Consider the following 14,870-nt stretch of genomic DNA (forward strand, 5'->3'; position numbering starts at 1 on the left):
CATGCCTGGCCACAACAGCGAAATGCCGTATCGCGAGATCGAGAGTGTCATTGCCGGCTCTAGCCTTCTCATCAGCCATCGTGAGATTCTCAGCATAGTGATCAGGGCCTGGGGTTGGAGCTGACCTGGCAGTCGATACTGATGACAATGCACTTTTGCCGGCTTCTGCAATAAGTCCCGTTATCGATGAGGTCTCAGTAAAGAACGCAGCCTAGGGATGCCACTCACGATCAAGCTCACCGTTACGTATATTGCTGGTAAGTGGAGGCTCCATGCTCCCGTTGGTCGTTGGATCCCAATTCGTTACTTCCTGAGGACCAATGCACCTCGCAGATTACCGCAGAAGCGATCAGCCGAGCCCTTACGGATGGCAATGTTGGTGGTGGACTCCGGCGATGGAGGAGACACCAAAGGATCTGAGATTGAATCTGGAGATGAGGAAGAGGTTGGCTTGCGCGTTGCATCTTCAGACCAACAACACAGCAAACCGTTCAGATGTCAGAAACTCATCTCCCCAGCCTCAATTACAACGCCGATGATCCATTGAGGTTCACACTGTTTTCGTCAATCGGATACCCGAGTCAGATCGTCTATCCCGGTTCCCGCTCCTTGTGAGATGTTGTGGTGACGAACCTGAAACTGTCACAGCAATCACCATCACACGAGTCAGTATGGGAGCAATCCGCCCGCATAATGCAGAAATATATTGATGTTCATGATACACGACATGTCCTTGACAAGGCAGCTAGCTAACGATACATGGCATGGGATATACGATAAACGTAGCAGTCCGCCGCTGTGCCTAAGACGTTTGATCCCGCGGGAACATGAAGATTGGGTGTTCAGGACAACACCAAGATGCCATCAGAGGCGCTCAGGTGAGTTCTTTACTATCTATCATATGTAAAGCACCGTGCAAATGCAATTCGATCAACTATTCTTCTGACTTGATATGTTTGGCGCATTCCCTTCTTGTAGACTACAATGGCCGCTCCTGATCAAGCATCTTCACCCATGTGAGCAACACAAAGTTTTCACCAACTGCCAGTCAGTGAATTAGAAGTTATCAAAGAACGTAGGATCTCGAATAATCGCAAAGGGCAACTGCAGAAAGCATTCTTTGACGTCCCTTGCAAATGCTACAGTACAAAGCCTTTCCATCACATCCACTTCTTCAAAGGCTTCATGGCACCAAGAGACATCGCATTCACCATCAAAATTCATAGATATAAAAGCTCTTCTTCCAGCTGGGGTTTGACTTGCAATTCATCACAACAGCGTATACAGTCCTCAATTCTATATCCTTATCCATCATACTTCAAAGCTGATATACACCTGGATCAACAATGACTTCTCTCATCGGTTCATCCAAGCGACATTACTTTCGTTTCTGGGATTATCTCTCTGAAGAGGTGAAAAAGAAAGGTGTACAAGACTCACCTACCATGATCGAGCCCAAGCCCGATCTCGACCAAACACCCCAAGACAGCGTCGCTGAGACTGATCGTTCGACCCCATCCGACCAGCCAGCGAAGCCTCAGGCCATTTCACCACAGCAGGAACTCAATGACGTCTCGCCGTGCGATTACCCTATCGTTGAGCAAATTTTACGACTTGGGGTTGAACGATTGACGCTGGGTCCTTCAACAGCTGAGAAGAGGGCTCGGCGAGGATGCGTTATTGATGATGCTCAACCTGCTGCCAAGCGTCGTAAGCTTTCCGACGGCCGTTCCTTTCATCTTTATTACAAGGGTCGTAGAGGTTGACGCTTTCAATAAGGAGCAGCTCGGGATGTGAGTGATGGGAGGAAAACGATTTGCAGGACGGTAGGTTAGAGGGAACTATGCGAGCTATCGAAGGCTTTACCTATGTTGATGGCGTTTTGGATGAACTTGGGATCTTGCTTGTTATGATAGAACATGAGGAAATTGCTATCTTGGGAAGGGACTTGCCCGTGGCCTCAAATTTTCACCGCATGACTTGTGCACTGGTCGTCGTTGCTTGGGGTCGGTGGATGATTTACGTGTTGATAAGAACGGATGCCAATAGTACGTCTTGGAGCGGATGTTATCACGTCAGTTCTTGACTGGATTTTCGGTTTGCAATGAGATTCAGAGTATCCTCTATGGTCAACAAATGTCCGTATGTGGCTGACGAAAGACCTCCCGGGCTATCAAACAGGCCTCGTGATGGGTTTTCCATAAAGAAAGTTCTCAAAACCGGCCGCTTGGTCACAAACGCCATGTATATATCATCAGGGCTATGAAGATGTCCATGAGTATGTTAAGTCTGATCTCATAATGGGGAGAGGAAAGGGCGGCATGCCAAATCCCGACTCGATGACAGAGGCTGTGAAAACGTGAGCTGTGCATCAATTGCTAAAGAGTGAGAGTAACATTTATTAACTCTCCCCCACGTATTATATTACAAATATATTATGGGCCCTGCAAGCAGTCTCGTCACGCTGGCTCATGACATGTGAGGTGGAATGTCTGATTTAGACATGGTGTATTGGACGCATTCGCATTGGCGGGGTTGAGAGGCCAAAGACTTACAAGATGAGGCAGTCCAACTTAGACAGATATTTTTTCCTGGTGAGACCATGCCAGTTAAGGTGAATTTTAGGAACTGGCATGTAAGGAATGAGCACAGCAAATTCTGCCGCAAGACATCGAACCGGATTGCCCATTTACAGCATGCAATCAAACGTCAGAGCAACCGCCCAAAAAATACGGGCCCAGCAAATGAAGGCCACTGAAATTGGAGGAGGGACGCCATGATAGTCCCCTCCGTGAGGTTTACCAGTAATCGTTAGGCAAGCAGAGAGAAGGATGAAGCAAGCCGGATAGGATCGGAGATGGAAACCTCGCCATTGACACTAGCCAACATGGCAGGGTTTGCAAGGGGATTGCCTGCACCACCGTATATGCTAACATTGAGAACAGTATAATCACCCGGAACTTGGGGATATTCGGGGATTACCAGTGCGTATCAAGAGATCACCACGCCGAGCCTCGCCGTCACTGTCCTCACGTAAATGTGATAAGAGTCTGGATTGTAAGGGTGGCCTGAACTCATGTTTCTTGACTCCAACACTTATGCCCCGCTCGAAAGCCTCGACAACCAGAGACCACAGACCTGAAGCGAATGGGACATAGAGAACCATAAATAAAGCTATTCCAAGGATACAGCCCCCCTGATGGCTTAGTTCAGAGGTACACACGTTGATCCGACCCATGGTATCGGCCATTTCGAACTTGGAGATATTGTTGCTCATCAGATGGCATCTAAAACAGGCCAATAGTAGAGAAGGCACATAACTACACCCTCCAGTTGCAAATCTATCGTCGGTTTAAAAAGCGATTGTAGCCCTCAGGGGCCTCGGTGACGAGCTCCAGAAGGCAAGGCTTGAATGACAGTATAAACTCTCTACTCTCATGGACATCGAAACAACGGATGATTTGCCCTAAGAATCTCGGGATCACTATCACTTGGCAGATACCAACACTGGCAGCCAGGAATAATCCTTAGTCCGGATCTCGAAGATGTGTCACGTGCCAGGCCATCACGAACTGTTTCGTAGCAACTTGCAGCCCGAAGCCTCGTGAGAATCCCTTCATACCAACACCACACCACAGCCTTGCCCTCTCACCGCCGACGCCAGGAATCACGCGCACATCAGAACGCAACTCCTTGACACTCAAGGATATCCCAACACTATGGCGCTCAAGGCTCAAGCCGAAAGCAACACTGCCACTCCTCAATCTGCGGATGAAGTCATCGCCACGGAAACTCAAGAGGCCGCCCCCCCGAAGTTCAGGTCGACCCTGACTCGCCACTAGGCGCGGCGTACATTCGGAGGCGACCTTTCGCCTGAGATGCGCGTAAGTTCGCGATCGCCGAGGTAGTGAATATGCGTGCTGACGTACCTAGGAACGACTCCAGGATCAGGAGAAAGAGTTTCAAACTTGGCGCCGCAGTGGAGCAGGCGGCACTGACGGAAGCTGGAACACGTGGGTTGCGCTGAAGAGATGTGAGAATCGCAACTGTGCGGCCAGAGGCTACCCCGAGGCAGGAGGTGCAACTGGAGGTGAAAAGCAAGTCAAGGGGGAGAAGTGATATCGACTGGAGGTTGCGGTCACGAAGACTCTGCGCGTGGTACAGACGATAGCATAATGATGCCTCCCTTGGGCACAGTATAGAAATGTCTAGTCACGAAAACCATGATGAACATGATTCCTTTCCTGTCGGACAGTCTTGTGTCTAATACTATGTCTCTTCAATTCTTATTGTCCACTACGGCGCAAGACCTATTCAGCCAAGAACAAGTAAGAACGAAGTCCGAGCCTCTCTGCCAATCGTCTGCCACACAGAGTGATGTTGCAGCTTCCCTCCACCGAGTTAACCCTTGCGAAATAAGAGCAAAGTAGTGGCACAGGCCTGCCCACTTCTGCTCATCACCTCTGCGAACTTCACAAAAGGGTTTATAGAAGTATATCACAATCTAGGTATATCAGTGAGCTAGCTAACATAAGGTTATACTGTATCCTTTTATACTGCAGTAGTTATTGTCAGGCCGCCATCAACCACCATTGTATGACCAGTTATGTATTTGGCAGCATTACTGCTAAGAAACGACACCGCGTTTGCCACGTCAAACGCGTCTCCCAACGCTCCAATCGGGATGTTACTGCTCATAATCTTGTGATACATATTCTTCTGCTCACTGTCCTCCGAATTCTCCCAAGACTGGATCAGCGGTGTTAACATGATTCCTGGCGCGACGCAGTTTAGTCTGATGCCTTTGGGTGCATATTCAGTAGCTGTAACCTGCGTGAAGTGCACGACCGCTGCCTTTGCCGCATTGTAAGCTATCTGGGGTTTTGAAAGGGATCGAAGACCGGCGATGGAGGCGTTATTGACAATGGAACCGGAGCCCTGGTTTTCCATGATAGGTAAGACGTGCTTACAGGCGAGAAAGACGCTCTTCAGATTCACGGCCATTTGGTCATCCCACGCCTCTTCAGACAACGTAGATGCATTTCCTGCAACCGGAAACCCGACGTTGTTAACGAGTATGTCGATTCGTCCGTGTTTTCTGAAGCAGGCATCGACTACGGCTTTGACATCTGAGGATGAAGTGACGTTTGCGGTCATGACATCGCAAGGTCCAGGGAGGCGTGATTGGGTGAGCTTGGCTGCTTCAAGGTTGAGATCGCATCCGAAAATAGTCACGCCGTTGAGGGAAAAGGCACAGGCGATGGCCGCGCCATTTCCCCAAAGTTCTGAGTCTTTTGATGCTGTCTGCGTCTGTCCGACGCCCATGATCAAAGCGACCTTGCCTGCGAGGTCAGGATGTGTCGAGCAGGATTCCATGTTTAACGATAACGGCAGCTGTTAATTGGATTAGGTAAAGTGATGAGTCTCTTGTGATCTGAATGGGAAGAAAAGAAGACAGAACCTTCTTAGAATTGAGCCTATTTATTCCACAAGAAGGCGCGTGAGATTACAAAGCATCGACGTCTGTCTGTGCCATTACCTCTTGGTAGCCTGACTGCATGAACGTGATCGAAGCAGGCAGATCAGTCAAGAAGCACAAACTGGGAAATGATATGCACTCTCAATCCAGCCTGCTCTATTGATCTCGATATGACGTAGCGTGTAATATGCTCCTAGAACTAACGCTATGGCTTTAGTTCAGACTGTCCGGAGTGCTTCGTCTTCCCCCGGCCTTTTAGATTCCAGAGATCTTCTCTAGAAAATCCCAGATCTAACAAGTGTCACAGGGCCAAGAAATACCGCTATGGCTTTAGTGTAGACTGTCCGGAGTGCTTGGTCTCTCCCCGGCCCTTGGTTTCCCAGAGAGTTTCCCTAGGACCATGGGGGACCCCAGAATACCCCAGACTCGATAAGCATCTTAGCGCATGGGGTAGGTAAAGTAGCGGGGGTGGACGCGGGGAACCTGGATAAATTGTGGAGTATTTAAACGCCTGCATCTCGCTTCTCGTTGTCGATCCCTTAGGACATCTCAGCGGACGTTTATCCAAGGCCCACTGCTCAGGCCTGCTCTTCCTGCAATCTTCGCCTTTTGCACTTATAGGCTTGTGGCCGAGAGCCTAAATCAACAGAGAGAACTTAGCACTTGTACGCCCTTTTGTAACAGCTTTTATTACCAGAAACACAATGAGCTCTCCAAAGCACTCCATCGATGTCGAGATGCTCGAGAGCCGCGATGAGCAAGGCGTTCTATCGCTGACTCCGGACGAGCTGACGATGGAAAAGAGGTTAGTAAAAATGCCATCTTTTTCAGCGCCAAGGGAATTCGACTTTGCTGACGGATAGATACTTTCTAGGATGGTTCGCAAAATTGACATGATCTTTCTTCCTGTCACAGCTCTGACGTATCTTCTCTGCTATTTGGATCGATCTAATATCGGTATTGAACCCCATTTCACCTCTTATACCCTTTGTGACATTCCCTCCAGTGCCTATCTCATATGTTTTGGTAGTTAGAACCAGCTGACGTCCAAAAAAAGGCAACGCTCGCATCCTCAACGCAGACACGGGAGACGACTTGATGCATTCGCTGCACCTGTCCAAGTACGAGTACACCATTGCTCTCATGTTGTTCCTTGTAGCATACTGCGTCTTCGAAACCCCGAGTAACCTAGCTCTCAAAATACTCACCCCGAATCGGTACGAACCCCTCCTCCTCACCCCCTCAAAAACCCCCGACTGACGTGCATGTCTAGGTGGCTCGGATTCCTCATCTTCGTCTTCGGATCGATCTGCGCAGGTATCGGTGGAATCCATAACTTCGCCGGGATCAGTGCAATGCGATTCTTCCTGGGCGCTGCTGAGGCAGGCGTATTCCCCGGAATGATATACTACTTCAGCTTTTGGTACAAGCCAGAGGAGCGGGCTTTGCGCATTGCTACGTTTCTCAGTAGCGCCTCCTTAGCTGGAGCATTTGGAGGGTACGTGTTAAGATATTTTCATCTTACTTATTTCGTTAGTAATGCTGACTCTGGAAAAACAGATGCATCGCCTACGGTGTCGGACACATGAACATGGTGGGAGGCCTGGAGGCTTGGCGCTGGCTGTTTATCATCGAGGGAATTCCATCCGGTATGTGAAGAGCAGACTACTGGAGTGATTTCATTGTATTACCTTTGAAAACGCCTGACCGTATCCGCTAACAGATGTGGTTAACAGTGATTCTTGGTGTCTTGGTCTTTTTCTTTCTGCCCAGCTACCCAGAGAACTGCAACTTCCTGACCACCGACGAAAAGCGCCTCCAGGCTAGAAGACTTGGTGAGCTGGCTAGCAGGTAGGTCAATGTCCTGTCTCCGGCTTGTTCTCTGGTGAGATACAGCGCTAACTATATTCTTCGCCCAGTAAACAAAAGATTACTTGGCTCGATGCTAAAGCGACCCTCTGCGACTACAGGCTGTATGCTCACTATTTGGCCTATACCGGTATTGGCTGCCTCATCAGCTCCCTGTCGCTTTTCGCGCCAACTATTGTTGAGGGTCTTGGTTTTGTAGGACTTCGCGCGCAGCTGTTCACCGTGCCTCCATATGCACTCGCCTTCATCTGCTCCATCCTCGCTGCATTCGTCTCTGACCATTTCAGAGTTCGCGGCCCTGTAACCTTTGCTGCTCTTTCAACTTGTTGCGTTTCCTTTGTTATCTTGGGTTAGTAGTCCCCTCCATTCATCTGATCGGCTGACTAAAGCTAACTGGCCATGTTTCAGCTGCCCTTCCAGGCGAGCACTTTACGGCTCGTTACGTTCTCTTGGTTATCAGTACGTGTGGCGCGTTCGCTGGTCTTCCAAGCATGAACGCGTGGATCGGAGACAACGTGAGCAATACCACGGCAATGTCTATCGCCGTTGGACTGAATGTCGCTTTCTCTGGGCCAGGCCAGATCATCGGAGTATGGATCTACCGTGCTCAAGATAAGCCTTTTTACAGGCTTGGTCACGGAATCAATGGTGGATTCTCCGCCATGTCGGCATGCATTGCATTGGCGCTCTGCTACTACTATCACCGTAAGAATGTCAAGGGTGACAAGGTTAACGGTCGGAGCTGGATTATTTAGTCATGTTCTATCACTCCGGACGGAATGTTTTTTCTATGCATCTGGGGTACATGTACAGGGTACTTGGTATGTAAGAAGTGGGTCTTCTATAGTTCCATTAGCTATATTAGTTATCAGGCTTGGTCGAAACTTTAGGAGCGGGGGAAGGGGGCGTGCAGAATGGAACTCGCCGCGAGTACATTATCCATAGCCAATAGATGTGATTGATTGGACACGAGATTTAAAACAGAAACACAGTCGTGCTATGATAGGATCGTTGTCTTCCGTCCGGCAGAAGTTTAAAGCGGCAGTGTCGAGACCATCAGCGTTAAGGAGCTGGGAGGCGAGCCCATGACCTCCCTGTGTCACCCTTGAACCAATACCTCTGCTACTCGCCGTAGCTTTGCATCACCTCCCCCAAACAGCACTCGAGTCCGAGCTAAGCTCCACGCCATCAGACCAGGTTTTCGTCATCACCACTGCCATCGCCCTGCTCCTGAATTCCCAGCTGCATCGATATAATGCAAGCACCATTCTAACGCTAATACGGTCAGCTGAAATGACAATCATGTCGACTGATGGCTACAAGTTCCTCGATACTGCTCTTCCCCAAACCCAAACTAATATCACATGCACCTTTAGCTCACTTCCCTCCCCCATCACTTCGAACGCTAAGACGCACTTCAATAATCAGGCCTCCCACACACTCAAAGCGATCTACTCCTCCAACTCATGATTCCCCGACACCATCCGCCCCAGCCCTATGGTACACGCTCCCGTCACGGCTGCAGCAGGTGCAGGACTGGGTCACCACGCATAAGATTCTGACGGGTTTAGTGGCCGTGGTTTTGGTCGCGAGTACGGTGAATTATAAGAGCGTGGAGAGGGCGAGGTTAAGAAGGAAGATGAAGAGGACGAAGTACAGGAACAGTCCTAGGGAGGAGTTGCTCGGTTGCCGTTTCTACCGCTGGCCAAGTTCTTGGCCTTGCATATAGCGAGCAAGGGTTCATCGTCTATTATTGTTTTCTCCCTCGAAGGCTTATATATCTAAGTCTGCTGCATAAACATGACGCGCCATTGCACGCATAGATGCCTCAAAAGCCACGATAGACATGGCATTAGCAGGAAATGCCCTCAATATACATGGGAGAAACCCTCTCCAAAAACCTTTCCATCCAGCTTCTCTGTAAATTGTCCTAGCAGTATCCATCCAACTCCACCTTGGACCGTTAAGAGGCGAGGTCATGATGCGCTGCTTGATAACATCCGTGGGATACCCCGTTAGCCAATACATCTGCGCGGCAAAGCCAGCCGCAAGGAAGTTTATTAAAGGAGTGCTGAAGTTGGTGCGTTGCTGCATTTGACGACTGAGCACGTCGTAACTTGACCAGAAGACGGCGAAGAAACTCCTAAAGACGATGGTGGAGAAAAAGCCTCTGTATACGCCAGCCACGCCATAAGAGGCGAAAATCTTTTGAAGGCAGTCAAATGGCCCTGAATATAACCTTTGGGCTCCCGTCGTTGTGTATTGTATTTGCAGTCGTGCTTTGATGTGCTCAATGGGTGCTGCGATGAGACTGACTGTCCATCCTGCCAAGCCTCCTGATACCCCGTGTATCAGACACGATCTTGTTGATTCGTTCAAATAAGGGAGTTTTGCAGGCGATGAAGTTTCTGGACATGTCCTCCTGAAGTAATCACGGTAGATAGAGAATGAACCGAGCAATATGGAGTCCATGAACACAAACCCGATCAGTGGCGGCGTGAAGCCCTTATATAAGCCTCGTATTCCTTCTTGGCTGATGGTCTCATGAAGGCAATGCCATGGCCCGCGAAAGCGCGATGTACTCGATGTTTGCAGTCGGACTTTGATGGTATCGAAAGGATGTCCCGCTGCAGAATATAGGTTAGTGGTGCTAGCCAAGGGGTGCAATAGCCGGATATCTTACTTACTGGACACTTTAGCAACACCGCTGAAAGCGCCGGCAACGAAGCCTTGAGCACCTCCCTGGTTCTCCATGATAATACTCAGAACGCCTTAGGTATATGGTTCAGACGTAAGTTGCACCTGAGGAAGAAAGAAAAATGCATTTGTCGTTTTTCCAATAAGTGGAATCCATTGCAGGCGTTTCCTCTTAACACGTTCTGTTTCCTTGCGATTCTTGGACATCTAGGCAGGGTAAGTGAGGACCAATGCTGAGGTAGCCATCCCCGAATGTTTCGCCCAGGACCGGAGCAATGTTAGTCTCCCCGGAATGGTGGCAGTCGTAAGTGGGCAATCGTGGATGTCATTGGACACGATAGTTTTTCGTGTTATCCGACGGACTTAAACTTTCGTAGAAAGCGATCATGGCCTACAGTGACTGAACGCGGGGAACCCAGTATGGACGCAGAGTCTAGACTATTTCCCAACGACTACTCATCACCATCAACTGCCTAACTACGCTTGTGCTGGTCAGTCGCAGCAATATACCCCAATGGCCCAGTCTTACCCATGTCTGATCTTAACGCATCCTCGCCCAAGAAGTCCCGTAGCTTCGTAGTCAGGCAGGCTTGCGATGGGTACCGCCCTGAAGGAGGGCACCTCCTTGCAGCTGCATATCACTAGCGGCAGAAGACACCAGGATCTTTGGCAGATACTACAATACTCGATAATCCTCATGTTAGTATAGGTAGGTAGTCGAACACCTCGGGATGAAATTGCGCGGCTGACGACGAAACCCAGTTACCTGTTGCTTGGAGCTTTTAGCCCCGCGATCCAAGTTCTACCCCGCAAATAAGCACCGGCACCCCGGATACCGGCCCCACGGGGAATCTAGACGACTTCCGAAAGAGTCGAGCTAGGGACAGCGCTAGACTCTGCAGCTGCAATTCAATCTGGGGAAGATTGACCCAAGAGATAGACGTCAGTAAGTACGAAGTGCATAAATGGGGTTGTCGGCAGCTTGCTTTGCTTGGTACCCCAAGCCTTCGCAGCTCAAGTTACATTGCATCTACCACCAGCCACCATGAAGATCTTCTTGCTTACCAGTCTTTGGGCAGCTGCCATGGCCGCCTCGACCGCTGGAAACCCTTATGAACTGGGTCCAGTGCCTCACTTGAAGATAGGCAACGTCACCACCCAGGACGGCGTCGAACTGCGGTATATCCAGGCAGGCCCACCTTCTGGCCAGCAGCTGCTCTTCATCCCTGGGTGGCGACAGACCGCTGCGCAGTGGAACAAACAGATTGAATACTTCTCTTCGGCGGGCTATCGCGTAACAACCTACGACATGCGCGGCCACGGCGACTCGGCCAAGCCAGACTTTGGATATCGTCTCAGTCGCTTTGGCGCAGACCTCAACGATGTCATAAACTCTCTGAGCCTCTGCGGCGTCAGTATCGTCGCGCACTCTATGGGCTCGTCCGTTACTTGGGCCTTCTGGGACCAGTATCCTGCTCAGCGCAGGCGAGTTTCCCGCTTTGTCATCGACGACCAATCTTCAGTGTTGGTGCAGGACCCTACTTGGACGCAGGCGCAAAGGAATACCTGGTCAGCAGCCTTATTCTCGCCTGCACAAGTGTATACATTCTCGGCAAATCTTACAAATGAATTGGTACCTTTCATAAAGAGCATGTTTACATCCTCCATTTCCCAGTCCGATTTGGACTGGATGATTAAGCAGAATAGGAAGATGAGCGACGCCCATGCCGCCACCCTCTTGATCAACCACGCCTTTATGGATTGGCGAGATGTCCTACCGAGGATTGATATTCCTACGTTGATTCTTGCAGGTGACGCAAGTCTCAACAACGCGACAGGCATCACGTGGGCTGCGTCGCAGATCCCGGGGGCTCAGAAGTATATCTTTACTAAGGCCGAAAAGGGAAGTCATTTTGCGTTCTGGGAGAATCCAGAACTGTTTAATCAGGTCGTGGAGAGGTTTGTAACGTCCTGATCTTGACTGTAGTCAAACGATACTCGTAGCTAGGGGACGGCAACCTCTAGAATGCCATTTTCACATATTAACTCAATTCGGAACTGGCTTGTGCGTCATAAAATATTGTCCTTCAACTATACTTGATTTTTCTCGGAATGTGTGAACTACTTTCCCTCAATGTGCGTACTTTAATCAAGGAATCTTACTCAATGACTATCTCATTCTGCAAATACACACAATGTTTTCCATCCGCATTCTAAAGTCAAGATTCAATAGCGTAAATCAAGGCTCCTAAATCGTAACTAACTGATACTGTTGTTTATGTTCGCTTGAGCATGGTTGAGTGTGCTTGCTTCTATCTCTCTGATGGTATTGATAAATGCCGCGTGATGATCGGGGCAGTACTAGGCTCCCCTCCAGAGTTCAACGAGCCGTCTGGAAGGGAGAAACTTTACATAGCTTCGTGCATCTGTAGTACCCGCTGACCTAGAAGCGCCTCAACCTGTACCATCCTGCACACAAGAAGCACCGAAAAGTCTAGAAAATATTCCAAAGCCATCTTTCGGCAGCCGAAATGGCTTGACCTAACGTTAGAAAGGTGGTTGTTGGCTCTCCACTATGAGGTTGATCGATTGCAAACTTGCGGGGTAGGACAACGTTTGCGGGGTATTGAAGTACTGTGCGCTCTTGAAGAAGGCACATCGTAGCCATGACCAACCCTCTCTAGCCTCTTACTAATTGATGATCCTTACCATCCTTACGTTACATTTGCCAGATCCACTACAAGATGCTTCCCCCTCTTCTTCCCGGAGTGCTATTAGTCTCCCCACGGCGATTCTATAGCTTCCCAGTCACCTGATTAAAGATCCCCTTCTCCTTGTTCCAATCAATTATTCCAGGGCACGAAGAAATATACCGGATAGCGCGCATTTAACTTCACACATCTTTCAGATTCGTAAGGCGGCCCTGGTTGAAAAGCCTCCATCTCAGGTCAACACACCATGATGTCAGTAGAAAACAAGACAGTTATCATCACTGGAGGAGCCAGAGGTATTGGGGCTGCGACATCACGACTCTACAATGCTCATGGAGCTCAAGTGGTAATCGCCGACTTAGCCAGCGCCCATGATACAGCCAACGAACTCATACACTCCTGTCGCCATCCTTCTCACGCCGTTTTCATCGCAGTAGATATTGCCAACTGGGACGACATGACATCGTTGTTTCGGAAGGCGACTGAGCGTTTTGGACGAGTCAACATTGTAGTGGCTAATGCTGGGATTATGGAGCGGAAGGATACATTTGCACTTGATGAGGTTGACGAATATGGTGAACTGATAGAGTCGAAGGAAGCCTTCAGAGTAATCGACATCAACCTGAAAGGGACACTAAACAGTAAGACTCTACATATATTTCTCTCAAATTTGGCAATGCTGACATAATCTAGCTCTAAGGTTAGCCATGCACTACATGAGCAAGCCCAGAGTAGACGGCGACGCTGGCTCAATTGTGCTCATCGCCTCGACTTCTGGATACTTCGGGGGCACCGGCGTGGGTGCTTACGTCGCTTCCAAACATGGTGTCATAGGTCTCCTCCGCGCATGCCAGGGGGTTGCAATACGTCGAGGGATCAGAGTCAACGCCGTGGCCCCGTTCTTCACTCCGACACAGATCACTGCCGGCTATGCACAGCAGTGGAAGGATTCTGGGTTGGAGGCAAACACCCCTGAGACTGTTGCGGAGGAGATTTATCGGGTGTCTGTGGAACCCACTCTGACGGGAGAGTGTTCAATGGTAAGCTTATTATTCCTTTTCTTCTTTTGCCTTACTTATGGTCTGTATAGGTCGCAGGCAGATTTGTTCACCCTGTAGAGTCGGCAAGAACAGCCCTCATCCCGGCTTTTGTAGGCCAGGATATCGCAAACTTGATGGCAGAGTCGAAGGAATTCTTTGATTCAATTGGCGGTTACAAGTTACCCGAACTGAAACAAGGTCCCTAGAGTAATAGAAGTTATAGCTACATAGTAAATTACTCTTTGTATGCCAATGTATATATTTGGCGGTGCATCTGATAATAACCAATGGAGAGTCACAACGCCTCCCAGTCAAGCGCTCTGAGGCTATTTGCAGAGACTACGAGCCGTAGTGGGATCTCACTCACCCGACCTTCAAATAGGCAAAGTTCAGCACAGTCAAGCACAGCTCAACTGCTCGCGCGCTTCGTTGTGAGCTCAAAACATGCATACAGGTGACGGCCAAAATGGTATTACCATGACATAGTTGTTAGCTACAAGTCTCGGGGTCCTAAAACACATGCAGCTTCATTCAAGAGACCGAATCCAAGCGCGAGGAGTCCAAGGATAACGCCGCTTTGATGACGCGAGCATCATTGTCGATAACCTCGCTCAATGTCTCATCAAACCCAAAGCTGAAACATTTCTCAACACTGCCTTTCAATAAGAAACATCCCTTTGGCGATTTTAGGCGATTTCTCTGCCCTTTCAGAACCATTATCGGCATTGACATCATCAAGTTCTCCCAGAGGGGCAGTAGCCTTATAAGTGGTCACCAGTACCGTTACTTCCAACGAGGAGAATAAAAAGGTACACGCTATAGCGCTTGTGTGATGAGATACCTTCGAAATGGTGTGACCTTCAACTCCGGCTGCTATCTTCATCTACATGCGTCAACGGATCTCTGGATCTGTCACCAAGAAAAGTGAGGAAAGGCTTCAGAGATTTGCAGTACCTGTCTTGCATCGGCAAAGCGTTTGAAAAGCTCCAACAGACACAAAAGCAACGTGTGACGCCAGAGCTCTCTGTAACGAGGCAAAGAGCTAAGCTAGAGGAGGCAGAAAGATATCCATTG

The 14,870-nt window shown here is 49.3% G+C and overlaps 5 protein-coding genes across 5 annotated transcripts; 4 read left to right on the top strand and 1 right to left on the bottom strand.

Annotated features, from left to right (window-relative positions):
* Positions 1 to 1,346: 1,346 nt before the first annotated feature.
* Positions 1,347 to 1,766, top strand: FPRO_15904 (uncharacterized protein; the record flags this gene model as incomplete). Its single annotated transcript, XM_031224824.1, has 1 exon — positions 1,347 to 1,766. One exon carries the CDS (start codon positions 1,347 to 1,349, stop codon positions 1,764 to 1,766), a length of 420 nt encoding a protein of 139 aa, XP_031090045.1.
* Positions 1,767 to 4,551: 2,785 nt separating this feature from the next.
* FPRO_15905 (uncharacterized protein) lies at positions 4,552 to 5,376 on the bottom strand (the record flags this gene model as incomplete). The annotated part of the gene is made up of 1 exon (XM_031224826.1): positions 4,552 to 5,376. The coding sequence occupies one exon, from the start codon at positions 5,374 to 5,376 to the stop codon at positions 4,552 to 4,554; it is 825 nt and encodes a 274-aa protein (XP_031090046.1).
* Positions 5,377 to 6,183: 807 nt separating this feature from the next.
* Positions 6,184 to 8,103, top strand: FPRO_15906 (uncharacterized protein; the record flags this gene model as incomplete). Its single annotated transcript, XM_031224827.1, has 8 exons — positions 6,184 to 6,284; positions 6,354 to 6,484; positions 6,537 to 6,696; positions 6,753 to 6,977; positions 7,040 to 7,128; positions 7,216 to 7,330; positions 7,399 to 7,697; positions 7,757 to 8,103. The coding sequence occupies 8 exons, from the start codon at positions 6,184 to 6,186 to the stop codon at positions 8,101 to 8,103; spliced, it is 1,467 nt and encodes a 488-aa protein (XP_031090047.1).
* Positions 8,104 to 11,090: 2,987 nt separating this feature from the next.
* Positions 11,091 to 12,020, top strand: FPRO_15907 (uncharacterized protein; the record flags this gene model as incomplete). The annotated part of the gene is made up of 1 exon (XM_031224828.1): positions 11,091 to 12,020. The coding sequence occupies one exon, from the start codon at positions 11,091 to 11,093 to the stop codon at positions 12,018 to 12,020; it is 930 nt and encodes a 309-aa protein (XP_031090048.1).
* A 986-nt stretch (positions 12,021 to 13,006) lies between these two features.
* FPRO_15908 (uncharacterized protein) lies at positions 13,007 to 14,002 on the top strand (the record flags this gene model as incomplete). The annotated part of the gene is made up of 3 exons (XM_031224829.1): positions 13,007 to 13,397; positions 13,450 to 13,796; positions 13,847 to 14,002. 3 exons carry the CDS (start codon positions 13,007 to 13,009, stop codon positions 14,000 to 14,002), a joined length of 894 nt encoding a protein of 297 aa, XP_031090049.1.
* Between the last annotated feature and the right edge of the window lie 868 nt (positions 14,003 to 14,870).

This window comes from Fusarium proliferatum (assembly GCF_900067095.1).
Source record: "Fusarium proliferatum ET1 genome assembly, contig: FPRO_scaffold017, whole genome shotgun sequence".
Classification (NCBI taxonomy): Eukaryota; Fungi; Ascomycota; class Sordariomycetes; order Hypocreales; family Nectriaceae; genus Fusarium; species Fusarium proliferatum.